This window comes from Martes martes (assembly GCF_963455335.1).
Source record: "Martes martes genome assembly, chromosome: 9".
In the NCBI taxonomy this organism is placed as follows: domain Eukaryota; kingdom Metazoa; phylum Chordata; class Mammalia; order Carnivora; family Mustelidae; genus Martes; species Martes martes.
The window spans coordinates 132,273,205-132,293,465 of record NC_137896.1 but is presented as its reverse complement, the minus strand read 5'-3'; the positions used below and the strand labels follow the sequence as shown (position 1 = coordinate 132,293,465).

The following is a 20,261-nucleotide window of genomic DNA, read 5'->3' as shown; positions in this document are numbered from 1 at the left end:
GAGGTAAATTGAAAAACAAAAATAAAAACAAAAAACAAGCAAGCAGAGCCTGCTGGGTTCCCTCTACCGGACGAATTCACTCCATGGGGACATGCGTTTGGGCAGGTCGCGGGAGGGACCCCTTTAAGTGCGCCCCCCCTCCCCAGCCCAGGGACTCCCCCCGCCCCATCTGCACCGCCCTTCCCTCCAGCAGCAGCCGCCGCGGCCGCCGGGACCTTTCCCCTACTTTCCAGGGCCTCAGGCCCCGCCCCTCACTCCGACCAAAACACGTGCCGCATCCCGCCCTGCCAGATCACGCCGCGGCCAGGCTCCGATCACGCGGCTCCCCGCGGCGCCCATTGGCCGGCAGCGTAAAGCTCGGGCGCGGATTGGCTGGCGGGCACCCGGCCCCGCCCCGGCGGGGCGCGGTGTATTTTGGTTTGCTTTCGCGCCACGCCCCCACGGCCGCTCCCTCCGCGGCCGCCCCGCCCCTCCCGCACCGCGAGGGCCGCGCCGGGGCAGAGCGGCGCGGGCGGGCGGAGGCTCCCGCCGGCTGCAGGGGCTCCGGGTCGCCGCCTCCCGCGGCGCACGTGCGGCTGCAGCCGTGCGCCGAACTCCCGCCCCGCGGCTGCTTTGTTGCCTCCGGGCCGCCGGCACCATGCACACTCCGGGCTCCGCGGGCCCGGGCGACGCGCGTGCGGTGAGTGGACGCCCATCTGAGCGAGGGGCGAGGCGGGGACGTGCCGCGTGTGCGAGGCTCGGGCGCGGAGGAGGGCAGAAATGCACGGGGCTTTGTGGCGGCCGCGCGGTGCGGGGCCAGAGCGGGCCCCAGAGCTGGGAGGGGCAGGGGACGCGTCCGGCCGGCCGGGGGCGTGTGCCCCGCGCCGCCCTACGCGTAGCTTTGTCTGGCGTTTCCGCAGCGGCCGCCGGCTCCCGGCGCGGAGCTATTTCCAGCTATGACGTCACCAAGCCGTGTGGGGAGGCGGCCGTTGGGCGGGGCGCGGCTGGCGGGAACGCGACACGCGGGCGGCGGAGGTGCGGCGAGCGGGGCGGTGGAGAGAGAGAGGGGGCGGGGCAAAAGCTGGCGGGAAGGCGCTGCGGGGGGCGGGTGGGGGCGGGGCAAAGCTGGCGGGAAGGCCAAAAGGCGATGGGTGGAGGCAGGAGGCGGGGCCAAGCTGGAGAGAAGGGGGGCAGGGGGTGGGGCAGAGCTGGGAGGAAGGTCTTCTATAGGGGGCGGAGCAAGGCCGTAGGGAGGGGGCGGGGCAAAACCGGAAAGGTGGTGTGTTGGGGCAGGGGCGGGGCAAAGTTGGCGGGAAGGCACAAGCGGGGGTGGGTGTCCTGGGGCCAGGTGGGGCACTCTTCTTAGTCGTAGTCCTCTGGTGTTGGGCCTGAGGGCCGGGGAGTGAGCTGGCTGGCTAGACCTAGGACTTCGGACCCTGAGGGCCTGAGAGAGAGGTGTGGGAGCCCTGTGTGCCTCCAGACCTCCTGCCCGTTGGTGGTCCAGGGAGGAGGCGACAACCCCATGTCTGTGACCTCAGGGTTCCGAGGCCCCGGCTGTGGGGCCACAGTGGCACTTGCAAAGGCGGGCACTTCACCAGCGTGCACTGCAGAGGGACCTGGTGGGGACGGAGGGATTTGACATTCGCTTGGGCAAGCCAAGTGGAAACAGATCTTTATAGATGTAAAGGGTCTTTGGGAAGAGATCATTTGATTCCAGTTACTTCTCTTTCCACCCCTCCCACCCCTGCTGAAAAAGGATGGCTTGACACAACGGGAAGGACAGTTGTCTCTTGGGCTGTGCTAGATTTTTAAAATTCTTCTTCTTATCTCCTTGCTAGCCCTGTGGCAGTGAGGAGTGACTGTTCCTGAGTAAGGAACAAGGAAGGCTCAGCCAGCATGGGCTCCCCTTTCCTGGCGCCGATAGAGTTGAGCCACTGGAAAGTTCTGCCATGGTAATGCCCTGACTTGAGAAGGCTGTGCTGAGTGCCTCAGAGTTGCCAACAATGCATCTGTAGGGACGCTTGTCTGCCGGCTTTGCCAACTCTGAGGAGCCATGTGTCCTCTCAGCCAGCTGAAGGCTTGGAGCTGGTGTCCGTTTCTCCTCCCAGCTGGACGGTGTCACACTGGCCACTTTGGCTCATACCTCCGGGATTAAAGTCTTAAACGATCTTTGCTGAAGGAAAACACGAACTTAACTTTTCTTAAGAGTCAGGGTTTTCGGGGCACCTGGGTGGCTCAGTGGGTTAAAGCCTCTGCCTTCAGCTCAGGTCATGATCCCAGGATCCTGGGATCGAGCCCCACATCGGGCTCTCTGCTCAGCAGGGAGCCTGCTTCCTCCTCTCTCTCTGCCTGCTTCTCTACCTACTTGTGATCTCTGTCTGTCAAATAAATAAATAAAATCCTTTAAAAAAAAAAAAAAAAAAGAGTCAGGGTTTTCCGTGGAAACTGCTTGCCAGCCAAGTCCAGTCATCTTCAGTCTTCAGAACGCTGGCTTCAAAGTGAAATTGTCGTCAATGTTCTGTTGACGTGTTTTCCTAGAATACAGAGCATGTTGTGTGTTGAGCTTCATGTGTGTGTCACGTACATAGTGCAGGCGTTTGGTGTACGTACCCACGTGCCCATCAGGGTTACCCTGTTTCCCCTGGACTGAGAAGCCTTTGTGTTGTGTCGCCTTTAGGTGGACATCATGGACATCTGTGAGTCAATCCTGGAGAGGAAAAGGCATGATAGTGAAAGGTCTACATGCAGTATCTTGGAGCAGAATGACATCGAAGCAGTTGAGGCTCTTGTTTGCATGAGCTCCTGGGGTCAAAGATCCCAGAAAGGTGACCTGTTAAAGATAAGACCCCTCACACCTGTCTCTGACCCTGGGGACGTCACCAGCACTGTGCATGTGGACACAGGCACGCCTGAGCTACCAAAGGACTTCGACTCTTTATCGACTCTGGTAAGAAATGGGGAGAAGAGCATTTTGTGTAGTGACTAGAGTATGTTAACGTGCTGAAGAACTTGCGGGCAGATTCTCTGGGATGCTGGTAGGCCACGTGCATAACCTCCTCTTGGTGGGTCCTGAGGGTGAAAACTTCTCCTACTTCTCAAAAATATGTTCTTTCAATTAATAGATCATAGCTTGCAGCCCCACTGTTGAAATGTTCATGGGGGAAAGCTACAGAGTGATGTGAGAAAGTGAAATGTACTCGCTTCCCTGGGGAACTGTAGGGTGGGGGCTTGGCTTTCCCCAGGTGACTCAGCGTGGGATCAGGATACACGGGTGACAGCTGGAAGCCGCCCGTGCTTTGGCCTCAGCCGTAATTAGCCGGGCTGCAATCCTGGCCTCTTTCTCCCTGGAGCACCTCACTTCTTACCTGTGCGAGCCGAGTGCCGTCAAGCCCGGTTTTTGTTTTTGTCCTCTTAACTTGCCAGAGCTACAGAAGCGTTGGGCGAGATTGCTTCTCCGCTTGGAGAAATTGAGAACGGGCTAACAGATGTGAAAATTAGGATCTGATTGTTTTGGGCTGGAGGCTTGCCCTAAAGGAGAGTGTGGAAAGTGGGCTTGGGGAGAGGGATGAGGAGGGACTCGTGGGCAGGGGGGAGAGTTGTGCCAATAGTGGGCCAGAAGCTCCTGGCAGACTTACTTGGCACTGAGCTCTCCCACAGGGAGGCTGACAGTAACAGGGAGCAGGAGAGGCTTGGTTCACTTAGAGCCACTGCTTAGAGCATGGCCTTTGGAGGATCATTCCGACGGTTTTTACCAGGCACCCGGTAGGCACTGGGTAAGTGTGTGTTAAATGATTAGCACTGGGATTTTAAAAAAATAAATAAAAAATAAATAAAGTTTAAGAATCAAAAACTATTGTGAAAAGCTCTTAGTTTGAATATAAATTTGCTTTCTCATTTGGGGTCCTTGTACTTCAATTGCTCATTTCAGTAGCCGTGGAAGCCCAGGGGTGGAACTGACATTCTTAAAATTAAGCAAGTGGTTTGGTTTGGGAGCGATCAGGAAATGGGGAGAAGCCTGGAAAGTGCAGTCCTTCATGTGGTCTGGAAATCCACTGGGTGCCCTCGTGAGCAGGCGCAGACGAGTCTTTCCTACATACTTTTTAAAAGGCATGAGGGGCACGGTGATCAGAGTAAGTCCTTTTAAAATTTAACCACAACAACCTTTTCACACGGTTTTTGTTTTTTTTTTTTTTTTTAAGTGCATGACTCCTCCTCAGAGCCCTGATCTTGTGGAACCGTCGACGGGGACACTTGTTCCTTCCCAAGTAACTGATTCCAAAGTGTGCATGGTCAAGGCCATCACCCCAGCTTCTGCTGGGGCAGCCAAAGTGCTGAGCAGGAAGGCGGAGAGGGGCCTTCCGGATCTGAAGACTGAGTCACTGGAGCCAGCCTCCAGCACCCCCTGCAGGCCCATGGTGACAAGCGTCATCCGCCACACCAGGGGGAGTCCTACTTCTGGTCAGATTCCTACTGCCCAGATTCCAGAATGCCAGCTTTCCAACAGAGAAGGAGAAGCACAGTTTCTGGGACATCCTGAAGCTTTGCTGGGCACACAGCTCACAGATAGTCTACTGAACACTAACGCAGTGTCGTGTCAGCCTTGCTTGCACAAGTCTGGTGGCCTGGTCCCCGTTGACAAAGGCCAGCAGGCAGGGTGGCCTGTCGCAATTCAAACCTGCTCACCAAAGAATTATGAAAGTGACTTGCCAAGGAAAGCCACCCCTCTGATTTCTGTCCCTGTCCCCAGTTCCCCTGTCTTTTGCCAAATGATCCCTGTGACTGGACAGAGTGGCATGTTCTCAGCTTTTCTGAAACCTCCTCCCCAAGTGTCTGCAGGGACCGTCAAACCCATCCTTCCGCATGCTGCTGCCGTGCCCCCGCCTGTGTTCGTGGGACCGCCTGTGCCTCAGGGAGCTGTGATGCTGGTCCTCCCCCAGGCGGCCCTCCCCCAGCCTGCCGCCTCGGCGTCCGGCGTGGTGGCTGCGGGCAATAGCAAGTTCTTGCCCCTCGCCCCTGCCCCGGTGTTCATTGCCTCCGGTCAAAACTGTGCCCCTCAGGTAGACTTTTCCCGAAGGAGAAATTACGTTTGCAACTTCCCAGGTTGCCGGAAAACCTACTTCAAAAGTTCCCACCTCAAGGCTCATCTTCGCACCCACACAGGTGAGTTCGAAGGCTGGTGGGACGTTAGAGCTCCAGAGCCTGTGGTGAAGAACCACACGCTGAGCCTTCCTGGGGCGGGAGGGAAACATGGGATCCCCTGGAGAAGGCGGAGGGCTGGCTGTTTTTCTTTGGTTCCGAAAAGCCTTCAGAGTCTTGTAGGGATTGGGATTAACATTAGTGCAGCCATCATTGGTTTTTCTAGAACATGCCATCAGCTCATCCCGGTAGGTAAAATGTGGTGTAGTTCTAGGATTGTGGTCCCTTTGTTAGGTTTTTAGGGTGACGCTCATGTTGCCCCTTTTGTTTACGTTGCAGTAGATGCCTCAGTCTTTCTGCGTTTTAGAAAATGTGCATTCCACATTCAGGAAACATCAGTGTAACTTACTTTGGTTCACTATGGGGAAGGGGCTTTAAAGCATGGAAAAGTTTGAATTCGAAAATGTGCGAACTTGAAGGGGATGCGGGGTTCTTATGTTGGAAATGTATCGTTTCTAATTCAGAAGGAGAAGTCATCCAAGAAACTGTGACTTAGTAATAGCTTTATTATCTCGTCAGCCTGCTCCGAGAGAATTTTTGGTGATGAGAGACATAGTCCCTGTCCAGTTAAGGTAGCCACCAGCTGGAATGTGGACAGTGTGGCTAAGGAAGTGACTTTTTCATTTTCGTTAAGTTTACGTTTCCGCAGCTCCAGGGGGCTGGCGGCTCCGGGTTTGTTCGAGGTCTGGTAGGCCGTCGGCCTTCGTAGGTCCCGTTAGAATATTTCAGATGTTCGTGGCTCTCTTGTTCTGCTGTTTTGTTTTTAAGGCTCCTGTGGCTAAGGAGTCTGTGAAACTCGCCTGTCAGAGGTTCACACACACACATAAGTATAAGCACAGTAGCAGGTCACACAGTCTGCAGTAAAGACGTGTGTCATGAACCTGGTTGTGGAATCCCCTTCCACCAGAATGTCCGCTAACGGCCTGTAGGACAGCAGTGAGTCCCGTTGTGTCATCTTCCAAAATGCACTTCAGATCGGTGCGGTGCTTGGAGCTCATTAGAGCTCCAGTCAGGCCGGCTCCCACTCAGCCAATGAAACAGAGTCTAGTGGGATGCCTGGGTGGCTCAGTGGGTTAAGCCTCTGCCTTCGGCTCAGGTCATGATCTCAGGGTCCTGGGATCGAGCCCCGCATCGTGCTCTCTGCTCAGCGGGGAGCCTGCTTCCCCCCCCACCTGCCTCTCTGCCTACTTGTGATCTGTCAAGTAAATAAATAAAATCTTAAAAAAAAAAAAGAAATAGAATCTAGTATCTAGATGTGATAATCATGGATCAAAGCAAATGGGTGCCTCCAGTGGGCTGTACTTATTTTTTTTAAAGATTTTATTTATTTATTTGAGAGAGACAGAAGGCACCTGCATGAGCTCAAGAGCGCTCACACGAGTTGGGGAAAGGGGCATTGGCAGAGGGAGAAGCAGACTCTGCGCTGAGCAGGGATCCCAACTCAGGGCTTGATCCCAGGACCCTGAGATCATGACCCGAGCAGAAGACAGATGCTTAAGTGACTGAGCCACCCAGGTGCCCCTAAGGGGCTCCACTTGAGGCAGGGAATTATTCCTTTCAAGAATCTTCCCCCTACCCCAAGCTATAACAATGAGAGATTTATTTTTATTTAAAAATATCTTTTGAGAAGAGCCCTGGTAGTGCAGTCCATTGGGCATCGAGCTCTTGGTTTAGGCTCGGGTCATGATCTTGGGGTTGTGGGATCAAGCCCCGAGTCAGGCTCCACGCTCAATGCAGAATCTGCTTGAGACTCTCTACCCTCCCCGCTGCACACTCGCACACATGCCCGCGCACACGCGCTCGCTCCCAATTGGGTAAATCTTAAAAAAAAAAAAATCGGAAATGTGAGATTAGCTTGACATCTTTGGGCCCTGACCTACATCTCAGGCGTGGCAACAAGAAACGGAGGATTTCTTGACGTTCGGACAACTCAGTGCCGGAATCACAGGATACGACTTTCGCAGATTTTGATGAACAAAATTTACAAACGTCACGAGTTCCGCAGCTCGGGCAGGTGCCGAGTGCTTACGTTTCCTTGAACGTGTGTTTTCTCCCCTCTTAGGAGAGAAGCCTTTTAACTGTAACTGGGACGGCTGTGATAAAAAATTCGCTCGTTCCGACGAACTGTCTCGCCACCGCCGGACTCACACCGGGGAGAAGAAGTTCGCGTGCCCCGCGTGCGAGCGCCGCTTCATGCGCAGCGACCACCTGACCAAGCACGCCCGGCGCCACGTGACCACCCGGAAGGCCCCGGGCTGGCAGGCGGAGGTGGGCCGGCTGAGCGCGCTGGCCTCGGCCGAGAAGCCGGGGGGCCCGCCGGGGGCCGTGCCCGCCTCCGCCTGAGAGGCCGCCGGGGAGCTGCCCGGCACTTCGCGGGCGCATTTTTCAGGATTGGAACTGATGGTTTTCTCTCCCAAAAAAAAAGGGTGGGGGTCGCAGGAGAAAGCGGGGAGCTGGTTCTGATGAAAGTATGTTAAACTTTCCTTTTTTGGTTGGGACCCTGTTCAGTCTCTTTAGTAGTTTCAGAAGTTTTTTTGAGGAAATGAAAGAAAATTGGATCATCTGAATCACCAGCATTCAAACCGACATTTTGGCAATAAAGTTTACAAAATCTGGATTTTTACAACCTTTCTATTCATATTTTGTAGAACTGAGACAGGGTACTAATTTTTATACTGTTTTTTATTACAATATTTATATTGTTGGTGTTCCAACCACCAATTTCTAGATAGGTGATTTTACAGTCTTCTTTTCAGTGTTCAACAATGGTTTTCATAATAACTCTACTTTTGGTAAATTTGGCACATTATTCAGCCACAGGAAAAAAAACAAAACAAAACCACGAGTCTGTCATCAGGCCTTTTAGATCTACGAATTTTTTAGAACCAGAACTGGTTGAATAGGGGCTTCTTAAATGAGGGAGGTAGGAGGGGAAGAACTTGACTTTAGCTTTTTCATAGCATTTTCAAGAGAAATTCCAGGCAACGATTCCTTTAAGGCTGTAGCCTAAAGAATTAAAATTTTGGTTAAGTAGGTCTAGTCATTTACCTGTGTCCATGGTGTGACTTGTAAAGAATGTACCCCAGTGGGTCATTTAAAATACCCGACAGAGACCCGGTGAACAGTGAGCTGTGGGGTCTGAGTGTCTGTGTCTTTGGGGCCGTGGCTCTGCTGAGAGCAACTTACTCAGTTTCCTGTTTATACCTCAAACACCAAAACAAAGATAACGTAAGCTCTCAAACCCAGCCACTTCGTTAATAATCTGTTGACTTCTTTTGCTGTGGCCTTAGCGTATTTTTTGAGTAGAGTAACTTCTTAGAGAAGAAAAGGTCCTTAGCGGTTGGAGGAACTTTCTCCCAAAGTACAGTTTAGCTGGGCCAAAGCGGACATGCAAACAGTCCAGCCCTGAGGTTCTGAGTCCCCTAGTGATGAAACTCGGAGAACTACAGGAGAAATGCTAGTTATGTCCAGTCGGTAACGCTACTCTGCTCGCCTTCCGTTCATTATATTTGAAGAAAGTTGATCAAACAGAGTGACTTGGAATGGGTGTTCCGCAGTCTGCTTAGAAGATAGACCCAGGGCACCACTTTGGACCCGTGCAATCTCAGGTCCTGATTCTCTAGAGGCCGCAGCACGGGGTCCGGGCAGCCACTGAGCTGCTCACGGTGGGTGGCAGCAGGAATCCAGGCAACACGGCGCACGCAGGGAACATGAGCCTGGGAAGGGTTTTTTTTTGTGCCGAATGTATTTAGGTTTTGTTTCTGCCTCTTAGTCATTGGCATTTACTTTTATTAAAATGATGGTAAAGTGAAATATTGAATAAATACGATTAGCTTTTATGTTCGGGTCCTTTTAGCCTGGTCATCATCACCTGGTCAGCCACTGCGTGTTGGTTGATACCCAGCAAGTCGCCCTTTGGTGTCAGCTGCTCGCGACGCACACGGCTGAGTGCTGGCGTGCGTCCGATGGCTTCCAGATTTTTGGACACTTCATAGTCGACTTTTCCCGCAGCTCATCAGGCAACGCTGTTGCAAGAGAACGTAATTAAATGTATATAGTTCATGCTTCCCCACCACCCAGTCTCTTCTCCCGCTTCTGTCTTAAATCAACAAAAACATCTCTGTGTCTGTGCCACTAAGTGGCATTAAATTTGGGTATTTTTCTTAATTATGCCAAATAATGGAAGTCCGACTAACGTTCTGGTGGATGACACAAGGTCTTGGGAGTGTTGGATTACTTGTCACGTTAGAGGTCGTTCTCCCAGCAGTGTCGTTTCTAAGGAATAGATGTGTTAAAATGGTTTTGATTTAAACTTCCATTTCCTGATCGGATTTAGAAATACCTTCTGTAAGTGACATTCCCCCCCAACTGTGTCGACTGAAAGACTAAATTGGGAGAGTTTCCATCGGAGAAACACTGTCCCGAGAACCAGGGGCCCGGCGTTATCTCAGCGCGGTGGCCCGCAGTGGCAGCTCTGGGCCCCAGAAGCAGAGCGCGCCCCTCCCCCCAGTGCACTTTATTGCCTGAGCAATTTTGCTTCATCTTTTTTTGACTTGGAGCCTTTTTAAGTAGTTTCAGTAATAAAATTGAAGATGCTTTGGAATTATGTTTTCTGTAACAGACTTGGACTTGTTATTTAAATGAGTATGTGTGATGTAACTTTTCGCTTTGAATCCTATAAAACCTTTTTGATTTGCAAACTGGACTTGTGTCCTGTGTCGTGTAGTCGCGTCAGAACGTACCCGCTGTCTTCCCAGCAGAGTCTACAAAATTCACTGTGCGTTGGCCCTCCTGGAGCCTCCTCTCTGTTTCCCGGGGCTCTGCTCAGCTCCCAGGATGCCCTGGAGGTTCCCGGGAGGGTCCGTTGGGAAGGTGTGAAGGGGCCGTGACCCCTCGGAGGCTGCTCTGGTTCTGACAGGATGGGACGGCGACACCTGGGAGGCCTGCGACGGGAGGCAGAACGAGCAGGAGTCTTCCTCCCTCCTTCCCCCTCCGGCCTGGGCTTGACACGCTCCTGCCCTCGGGGCTCGTGCCCTCGGGCCCACGGCAGCCGGCGCTGTGCCTCCACGCCCGGCCGAGGGAGCCGAGATGTGCTCGAGCTCAGGCCCCAGCCGTGGTGCTTGTGTGGCAGCAGCCCCAGACAGAGCCGGTCACCCCCGCCGGCCACACTCCGCGGCCTTCCTCGCGCTGGGCCCCCTCCGCTCCCTACTCACCCCGCAACCGCGGTGCTTGTGGCCAGTCTCACGCCTTAGGAAGAGCCTCCACCGCAGAGACCCGCGTGCGTGTCCGTCCTTGGCACCTCTCACCGAGGGCTAGAGGCCCACCTCCAGCTGTCTCCTCCGACGTACCGCCAGTCGGCTTCTTGAACTTGACCAAGCTCTTCATCTTCTCACAGGGAAGCCCACTGTCTTTTTTTTTTTTTTTTTAAGATTTTATTTATTTATTTGACAGAGATCACAAATAGGCAGAGAGGCAGGCAGAGAGGGAGAGAGGAGGAAGCAGGCTCGCTGCTGAGCAGAAGCCTGATGTGGGGCTCGATCGCAGGACCCCCAGATCATGACTCGAGCTGAAGGCAAAGGCTTCAACCCACTGAGCCACCAGGCGCCCCAGCCCACTGTCTTTAAAAAAAGAACAGGGCGTACACCTAAGACCTTGGGGGCACCTGGACTCCTTCCTCGCTTCCTGCGCCATCTGCGACAGTCCTGTGGACTCCCTGCCTTCCTGGGCCCCTTGGGGCGTGATTCCGGAGGCCATGCGACTCCTGGTTGTGGGTGTGCGCGCACGTGTGTGTGTGTGCGTGCGTGTGTGTATGTGTGCGTGCACGTGCGTGCACCTGCGGGCGCCAGGGTTGGGGTGGGGGGTGGTAAAGGATCATAATGGGTTTTGGGTCCAGCAGTCCACCCAGGAAAGTCTCTCCAGCTCCGAATGCTTTTGTTTCCGGGGGACAGCCACAAGCTTGGTACCTTCAACTTTGTGAATTTGTACTTGCTATCCTTCCTCTTGTCCCCAGGGTTCTAACTGCTTCTTGTAACATCCACTGTCCCCATGCTTTCCCCCTGCCTCTTTGTTTAGGGACTTCCACAGTGAAGAACTTGAGACATTTTCCTGATGGCTGGGCCACTCCTGGGAGAAAGCCCCGAAACCAGGTTTCCCTACCCTAGAGGGGTGAGACACGGTCCCCTCTAAGTGAGGAGGGTCCATCCCCAAAGTCCTCTTACCGCCCCCTACGAAGCTTAGTGCGGTCCAGGATCGCCCTGAGCCGGTTCTACGGATGGGCTGCTTCTCCCCGGCGTGTCTCAACTGAGCTCAGAGGGTAAACTAGCCAACAAGCAAGATGATGAAGAAACAAGACGCCACAAGCCAAGTGCTGGGAGAGGCACACGTCCAGGGAGATGACAGTCACACCGTGATGGGACTTGTGCTCCCTCCTCAGCTCACAGCAAGCTGGGACACCCCTTTCCTGGACTCCTTTAAAATTAGAGGCTCATGGGTACCTGGGTGGCTCAGTGGGTTAAGCCTCTGCCTTCGGCTCCGGTCATGATCTCGGGGTCCTGGGATGGAGCCCCACATTGGGCTCTCTGCTGAGCAGGGAGCCTCCTTCCCCCTCTCTCTGTCTCCGCCTGCCTCTCTGCCTACTTGTGATCTGTCAAATAGATAAATAAAATCTTTAAAAAAACAAAAAACAAAAAAACAAAAAAAAACAAACCCTAGAGGTTCACTCTTTTAAGATGAAAACTTGTTCTATTTTATTGAATTTTATCACAAGTCTATCTACCTGCCAAAATGTCAGGTCCCACATGCCAGAAATCAGCCATATCGCATCCGCCTACCCTCCCATTCACCTCCCATCTACCCGCTCCCCGTCCTCCCGCCCCCCACCCAGCCATCCCCTTCCCCTCCATCCATCCAAACCCCAGCCATCCATTTATCCACCATCCAACAGCACGTAATGAACCCCCGTCGTGCTGGGGCAGAAACCCGGAGATGACTCATTTGAGTCTCTGCCCCCAGGGAGCTCGCAGGCCAGCAGGTGAGACGTGAAAACACAGGAGGAACATTTTGAGCCGAAAGCAGCTAAAAGATGATAGAGGGGCAGGGAGCCCCATGCCGTGAGCGACTGATGGCCCGTGTTGCTGAGAAGGTCTTCTGGAGGAATGTCTGAACTGAAGGGGAGGGGAAGGTTTTCCAGGCCCTGGACCAGAACAGCAGCAGGCATGGGACAACGATGCCGCCGTCCCCCCACTCCTCCCACCCCAGGCTGTAGGTGTCCAGGGTGGGGTGTGAGGGCCCTGGTGGGAGTGGAGGGGACAACCCTGGGTGGGGGCAGCCTCGGGTCCTCCCTAAGGGCCGTGCAAGTATGGCCGAGGGTTTCCCAGGGTGGGAGGAGGGGAGCAGCCCACACGCGCTGTAGACTCATCTGGATTCTGGCGAGCGATGTGGGGAGGTCGTGGGTCTGTGCTCCTTCTCCCCCTTTCTGAACCTCCCTTTCCTGCCAACACCCTATCGCCTCCCCTAACTGCCCAGCCTTCTTTCGTGGCACCTGTCCCTGTGATCACACCTCCATGTTTACCTGTTTGTCCCCTTCCATAGACCTTGGGCTCCCTGAGGACGGGGATGGCAGCCAGTCCTCGTGGCCGGCCTGGGTCCCTAAGGCCTAGCATCCTGGAGGCCCAGGTGACTCCTTCGGTGTTTGTTAAATGGAAGGAATTCATGCTCCGCGCTCGGGTCAGACTTGAGGAACTGGAGGGGTGAGGCCGGGGCCGGAGTTGAGCCAGGAGACCCCTGACTCGCAGACCGGGAAGAATGCTAAGAAGTAGATGGGCTTTGAGCGCCAAAGGCTGCGAGGTCTTGACGGGAAAAGGGAGGAGGCGGGTGGTGCTGCCTCTCCCAGTGTCCAGTCTGAGGGCAGCACGCAGAGGAGTGGATGGCCCCAGGCAGGGGCAGCACGGAAGACCGCAGCCTTCTTTTCTTTTCTTCTTTGCTTGTTTTTAAAGATTTCCTTCTTTATTTGGGGTAGGGGTTGGGGCAGAGGGCAAGAGCGAATCCTGAGGCCGACTCTGCTGAGCACAGAGCCCGACACGGGGCTTGATCCCAGGACCCCGACATGATGACCTGAGCCGAGATCAAGGGTCAGACACTGATCCGACTGAGCCACCCAGACCCCCGAGCGGCCTTCTTTTCCGCTGAGGGTCTGACAGGCCCTGGCCTGCCTGCAGGCGGCTTCAGGGGGGCAGAGCTGATTTGGCCTGAGGTGGGCCCGCACCATCCAGTCCCGAGCTGCTGAAGGATACTTCAAGCTTTAACGTCCTTATTTATGAAATGACGCCCAAGTAAAGACAAGGGGCCACGCGCCGAGCTCGGCGGGGCACTTTGATTCTGTGTGGAGAGGAAAACCTTAGCACGGGCGCCTGGAGGGTTAAGCGCCTGACGCTTGATCTCAGCTCAGGTCTTGATCTCAGGTTGTGAGTTCAAGCCCCACAGCGTGGAGCCCACTTCAAACAAACGAACGAAACCTTAGTTGTTTCCTACCCAAGGAGCCAAGTCTCCTAGCAGTGTAACTGTCCTGGGGCACAGAAACATCCAGACGGGCTTCAAGTATCCTTATGTTGGCAGCTGACTTCAAGAGTGTCAGGGACAGGGCACCTGGGTGGCTCAGTCAGTTGGGCAGCTGCCTTCGGCTCATGTCATGATTCCAGGGTCCTGGGATCGAGCCCTGCATCGGGCTCCCTGCTCAGCGGGGAGCCTGCTTCTCTCTCTCCCTCTGCCTGCTGCTCTGCTCTGCTCTCTCTCCCTCTGCTGGTGATCTCTCTCTATCTCTCTGTCAAATAAATAAATAAAATCTTTGGGAAAAAAAAAAGTGTCAGGGACCATACTAAACAGGGAGGAGGTCATTCGCAGGGACTGCCACAGGCCGACTTGTGACAGTATGAACTTTAAAGTCAGAGGAATATGGATTCACTTCCACCAAGACGGCGTAACGAGAACCGAGTACACCCTCACGTCTGAAATAGCAAGGGAGGGGCCCCCGGGTGGCTCAGTCGGCAGAGCGCCCGACTCTTGGTTTCTGCTCAGGTCGTGATCGCCGGGGTGGTGACATCGAGCCCGAGTCAGGCTCTGTGCTCGGCCCGGACTCTGCTGGAAGTTCCCTCCTTCTGCCCCTCCCACGCGTTCTCTCTCTCTCTGTCTCTCTCTCAAATAAATCAATCTTAAAACAGCAAGGGGGGGCGCCTGGGTGGCTCAGTGGGTTAGAGCCTCTGCCTTCAGCTCAGGTCATGATCCCAGGGTCCTGGGATCGAGCCCCACATCAGGCTTTCTGCTCCATGGAGAGCCTGCTTTCTCCTCTCTCTCTGCCTGCCTCTGCTTACTTGTGATCTCTGTCTGTCAAATAAATAAATAAAATCTTAAAAAAAAAATTAAACAAAACAAAACAAAACAAAAAAAAACCCAGCAAGGGACAACCCACCCAAACAAAATCGCGATCCTAGCGTTTTCAAGGACCTGGACTGTAGAGAAACCCCTGAGAGACAGGAAACGAGTGGGGTGAGCCCCTCGATTGCCTCCGTTGGCTGCCTTAAGGAAGTTTCCAGGCTGCAGTGGAGAGAGGCGAAACCAAACAGGAGCCAGGGGAGTCCCTGAGTTGAGGAGATGGCCCTGAGGGTCCAGGGACACTGAGGAGGTGAGGGGGTCAAAGGACGGAGTGCCAAGGGAGAGAAGACAGCGAGAGGACGCTGGAGATCCGCTGAGGGCAGCCCTAAGCCACCCGTGTGCGCACCGGCCTGGAGCGCGGCCGCACCTGAAGCCCAAGGCAGCTGTGCACGTGGACGTGTGCCCACTTTCCGGGCCGCGGGGCTGCTAATTTTGTCAGCTCCTCGAAGGGGGACCCCGCACGGTGAGATCCAGGCTCCTTGAGAATGAGGCTTCTCAGAGCACCGAGGGCTCACGGGGGGGGGTGGGGGGCAGGACAGTGGCTGGGCCTGGGGCTCGGTGTGCGGGAGTCCCCAGCCCCACACCCCGCCGGCTCAGTGTCCCAACCCTGGGAGCCCGGGCGCGGGTGCCCAGGCCTGCGGTTGGCCTCACGGGGCACAGCGGGCGGTAGGAAGGACAGGAGCCACCCCCCACCGAAAAGACGAGGAGGCTAAGATCCCCAAGTCACTTGCTGGAAAGTGAGGCCGAGACGGGAGTCTGGGCCTCCGCCCTCGGCGCGGGGCTCTCCCAGTCCCCCCGCTCCCAGCTCTTGATGCAGAGAGAAGCTGATCAGCCGCGTCGGGGAGCCTGGCTTCTTCCTACCCTGCGTTCTCCAAGGGCGAGGGAGGGAGCGGTGTGGACAGCAGGACCCAGACCCCCAGCGGCTCCCCGCCCCTATCTGAGCTTGCACGGGACTTGGCTCATTCCTGTCACATCTGTCTTTTATCCCTCCAGGGCCCCCTAGCCCATAAGGCTGTGTTATTTTTATTTTCCATTCAGATCCTCTCCTGTCAGATTCGTAGGAAACTCAGCCCTTCCCTCTGCGGTTCCTCATCTTTCCCTACAAATTGTCCTAAATCTCTTGGGGCTTAGCGAGCCCAAATGGGGATCTTTCCAACCGCAGCTCCCCAGGGGCTGAGCCAGGAAGTCCTAATGGTTGCTGCTGCTGTGATCTCGCTGCCCAGTGGGGTCACTGTTGACCCCTGGCCACAGGCTCCTGACGCTGGCAGAAGCCCGGGTCTTGGAAGGGCAGCCCTGGGCCCTTGGTGCCACAAGAAACCACATGCACTTTCAGCCTCCCGTATGGCCGCACCCCAGACACCGACCGGCTCCACGGGGTGCCCATCGGATGCGCCTCCTGGAGACTTAAAATAAGTGTCACCTTTCCTTCCTGGGGTCCGCACCCCACAGAAGAGGCAGCTTTTGCTTTCCAACTCTGGACACTGACGACTTCACCACAGAAAATAGAGCCTTGTGCACCTGTTACCATCGGATTGGTCCCCGGGGAGTCCATATGCCCCCCCCCCCCAGGCGAAGGGCTGATTCCACGCTGCCTTATTCCTAGCAGAGGGCACGGGCCTTCAGAGCCTCTGACGTGGTTTATCCTCTCCCGGGCACCCAGGAAAGGTTTCTTCCTGCCTAATTATCGCCAGAGCAGCGGGACCACCACCCCCACGGGTTAGACCTCCAAGGGGAGCCATGGCTACTCTTCTCTGACAGCCCATCCCCTCTCCGGACTGAATACATGTCTACAGGTGTGCCGGCCACGGGGGACAGCACGGTGTCCCTGGCGGAGACCAGATCTCGCGCCCGAACCAGGCATCTAGCGGAGGAGGGGAGGCTCACAGCAGTGGAGCTCAGGAGATGCAGAGGCTCTGGGGGGCCTCCCTGGGGGGCAGCACAGCTCACGATGGGCAGCCCAGTGGGAAGTGGCACCTGGGTGGCTTTTGACCATCAAGGGGCACCTGGGTGGCTCAGCCGGTAAAGCGTCCGACTCTTGATTTCGGCTCAGGTCATGATCTCAGGGTCATGAGGTTGAGCCCTGCGTCGGGCTCCACGCTCAGTGGGGAACCTGCTTGAGATTCTCTCCCTCTGCCCCTCCTCGCTCCCTCCCTCTTTCTCTCTCAAATAAATAAAATCTTTAAAAAAAAAAAAAAAGACGATGACTCTGGCCCATCTCAGGAAAGCTCATCTCACAGTGAGGAGGAGGGTGTCCGGATGAGCCTGGGAGCCCGGGGGCCGGAGAGGAGTGGCTTGGGAATCCAGTGGCAGAAGGTGGTGACGGTATGGCTCTGCTTCTGCCCCAGGGAAAAGGCCACAACGTTTCTCAGAGCCAGGAACGGAGCGTGATTCCTGGACTCCCGGCCCTCTGCAACCTCTCAGTGGAGCGCACCCACCACAGAAACCAGGAGACTCACTTGTGGTGTTCAGATGTCCCAGACCTCGACACGTGTCGTTGTCACTTTTGACCCTGAGGCCTCTCTCTTCCTGCGTCTCGTTGAGCCGTCTTGCTCCCCGTCTGTGAACAGGACCCGCATTCAGCTCTGGAGCCGGAGCCGGGCTGGGGCTCCGGGGGCGCACGGAGCTGCTCCGGGAAGGGCGGGAGCAGTGAGTGGCCACCACAGGCCTTCGGACCCCGTGTAGGCCCCCGGGCCTTCCCCGCCACCCCCTGGGCCAGCCCCCCACAGGGCCTACTTGGCCGCCTTCCGCCTCACAGCTGGGACACATGGTTTATTCGGCTGGCCACTGTCCAGAAGACACTTTCCCGAAGTCAGGGAATTAAAAAAAAAAAAAGACCTGAGAACAACTGCTTTGCTTTGATGACGGGCTCTCACTTTGACATTGACACAGACCGTAGCAGCCCCAGGGGGACGTCTTCTTTTTCTGAACACTTTCATCTCATGAACGGTTGTGTGAGGTTTCCACTGGAAAATGCAGGAAACTGGCCGAATATGTTCCATTTTAACAAAATAACGATGTAAAACTGTAAACATTTTACATCATGAAACTCAAGGCCTAATGTGTCTGGTGGTGAGAAAGAAAATATTAACCACTTTTAAGAGAAATATCTGTATTATTAAAATAGAAATGGCTTTCATCTTTGATCAAAAGAAATGATTGGGGCTTGCATGGGGAGGAGCTCTCGCTGTGGGGGGGACTTGGGGTCACTCCCTCGGGGCTGTTGGAAGGCCCCACGCACCGTCCTCTGGCTCAGAGGTACGAATCTCCCAGCGATGGAACATCTGACCAAAGGCTGTCTTGCCAAGTAATAAAAGTTGGTGGAAACACCCGTTTGCCTGTGACGGCAGCAGGCCTGTGGGTCTGGGGACAGTGCCAAGGGGCCCTGCGTCTGTGCCCGAGAAGATCTAGCGTCTTGCCAGCGACGCCAGGGAGGCTGCCGGAGCTGGTGGGAACTGTGACAAGTGGAGACCTCTTCTGGCTTTGGCAAAAGCTAACATCACACCCACGAGCCCCTTTGTTCTGACACCCTCCCAGCGGCTCCAGAGCGACCTGCCACCTGGACCCAGAACTCACGCCAGCCAGAGCCTTCTTCCAAGGCCGGCCATGCCTGTGCCCCCGAAGGGGTCCTGCCTTCCGGTCAGCCTCTGGCTCCCCGGGGCCCGACTTGGATTCACAGCCATCCCCGGCAAATCGGCTTCCTCATCTGTCAGACGGGGACATTCTTGGGCTCTTCTGGCCTCATCGCGGTGACTTTGCGCCTTCTCCCAGGTGGGAAGAGAGGAAACCAGTCCCAGCAGGCTGGTGAGAGCAGGTGTTCTCAGGACCTCCTCCAGGTGGGGCTGGGGTTCTCCCTCCACCCCCCCCCACCCCCCCCAACAGCTGCAGAGGCAGCTCTGTGCCCCAGGGGGTGACAGGACAGCAGAGATCAAGGAAGCCTGGAATTGCCTGATCCCAGGTTGTCGGGGCTGCTATGCCTGGAAGAGCCTCCAGGGTCAGTTTCTAGAGAGGGAAACTGAGGCCCACAGGGTGAAGTGGCTGCTCGCTCGGGATCAGAACTGAGGGCTCCAGCTTGCAGCCCTGCACGCTGCGTCCGTCACACCTGCCAGGAGGGGAGCAGGCCTCTATCCAGGGAGCCAGGCGGGCGGTGGCTCTCAGCAGCCCCAGCACCGGGAAGGGTCAGATAAGGTCTAAAGCTTAGACTCAATCCTTCCTACCCCAAGCGAGGCTGGGGTCCAGGAGCAGGGGTCCCCCCCGGGGGCTGGTTAGAAATGCAGACTCTCCGGCCCCGCCCCAGACCCACAGAACCCCCAATCACACCTCCACATCTCCAGGCAGCTTGAGTGCAGAATCAGGGACATGTTAGAGGCCCCAAGGGAGCCTGTCCGGGCCCCACTCACTGATGAGCCCCAGTCCCGGAGCAGAGAGGGCCATTCGACACGGGAAGCATTTCAGGCTCCAGGAGAACCCTGCAGGCAAGCCCTCCCCAGAGACTGAGAGAGGAGCAGCTGGGAGAGCACCTGCACGCGCACCTGGGGGCAGCACCTGTGCCCGCACCTGGGAGCCGCACCTGCGCCCGCCTTCGTGCCTGGGTCCGCGAGGCTGACCACCCCTTGCCAGCAAGCTTGAAGCTGGATCTTTTGAAAGAACTAGGAGTAACTGCATGTTGGAGGGGCTCAGCTCCAGCCAGAGCCTGGGCAGGGCTGGGGAGCAGGGGTGCAACCCCAGTCTGGTGGGGCGGGGCAGAGGAGCAGTGTCCGGCTGTCTGGGACAGGGACCTGCAGGGCTGCTCCGGGGGCCTCAGCGACAATACTCCCGCTCGATGCTGGCCATCAGCTCCTCTTCCGAGTAGTCGTAGGAGATGGCGGAGATGCCCGACTGCTTCTCGGGCCTCCTGTGGCTGCTGTCCGGGGCTCTGGGGGCCAGAAACACAGACAGCGGCGTCAGGAGACAAGATGTTACCTTCAAACTCATCATCTCTACGATGGCCTACCCATTCAGGGACGTCCACCCTAAAACCAAAACCCGAAAACCTTCGCCCTGGGGTTACCTTCTTAATCTTTTACAGGACCGGCCTCTGCTTATTTCTCTTGCTTCATTGCCTAATGACCTTGTCCGCCAAGACCTCACGTACCCTTCCTGGAAGCCAGACCCTGGGGCATTTCAGGGTCAGGGCCCGAGTTCAAATCCCAGCTCTGCCACTTACTAGGGCTTCGGCCTTGGACAAGGCATTTGCATCTCTGAGCATGGGTTGTATTTTTTCTCCCCCTCTAAGTGGAGCTGTATTTCTAAGTCCATTCTGGAGCATGAATACGATAGCACACAGAGAGCACGTGATACCCAGTCCTGCACACGGCACAGCCCTGAGCAAATGTGAGCTGCGTTGCGAGATACCCGTTTGCCTGATTTACTCACGGGGCCTGCACCCTTGCGGCGGGGGCGGGGCGGGGGGTGGTGACTAGAGCTGCTCAGGGCAGGACTGGGCATGGCAAAAGTGACCAGAGCCAGACCCCTGCTCCTGTTGTCCGGGCTCCAGAAAGTGATTCCCACCAGCCTGCACCTGGCGGCCCATCCCCTCTCCGACTTTCTGGACATCACAGGGACTTTTGGGTGGTGTACCCTGTACCCCGAACTTCCCTTTCTTTCAGGCTGCTCCCTGCTAG

At 55.9% G+C, this 20,261-nt stretch overlaps 2 protein-coding genes across 4 annotated transcripts in view; one reads left to right on the top strand and one right to left on the bottom strand.

The window, feature by feature from the left end:
• The first annotated feature begins 455 nt into the window (after positions 1–455).
• KLF11 (KLF transcription factor 11) lies at positions 456–7,996 on the top strand. Of its 2 annotated transcripts, XM_080813148.1 has the most exons (5): positions 654–679; positions 1,818–1,931; positions 2,657–2,926; positions 4,179–5,139; positions 7,238–7,996. In XM_080813148.1, exons 2-5 carry the CDS (start codon positions 1,929–1,931, stop codon positions 7,516–7,518), a joined length of 1,515 nt encoding a protein of 504 aa, XP_080669274.1. In that variant the 5' UTR covers positions 654–679; positions 1,818–1,928; the 3' UTR covers positions 7,519–7,996. The 2 variants fall into 2 exon arrangements, with proteins under 2 accessions (XP_080669273.1, XP_080669274.1); XM_080813147.1 differs by lacking the exon at positions 1,818–1,931 and having other exon boundaries at positions 456–679.
• Positions 7,840–20,261, bottom strand: part of CYS1 (cystin 1) — a 30,569-nt gene continuing 18,147 nt past the window's right edge. The window contains exons 3-6 of one of the 2 annotated variants that reach the window (XM_080813151.1): positions 17,437–19,513; positions 17,058–17,158; positions 9,918–11,818; positions 7,840–9,200 (exon numbers count right to left, since the gene is read on the bottom strand). In XM_080813151.1, coding sequence (XP_080669277.1) covers positions 19,399–19,513 — 115 coding nt within the window. In that variant the 3' untranslated portion in view covers positions 7,840–9,200; positions 9,918–11,818; positions 17,058–17,158; positions 17,437–19,398. Of the gene's footprint in view, positions 9,201–9,917; positions 17,159–17,436; positions 19,514–20,261 lie in introns of both variants that reach the window. The other variant, XM_080813150.1, reaches the window with a different exon arrangement.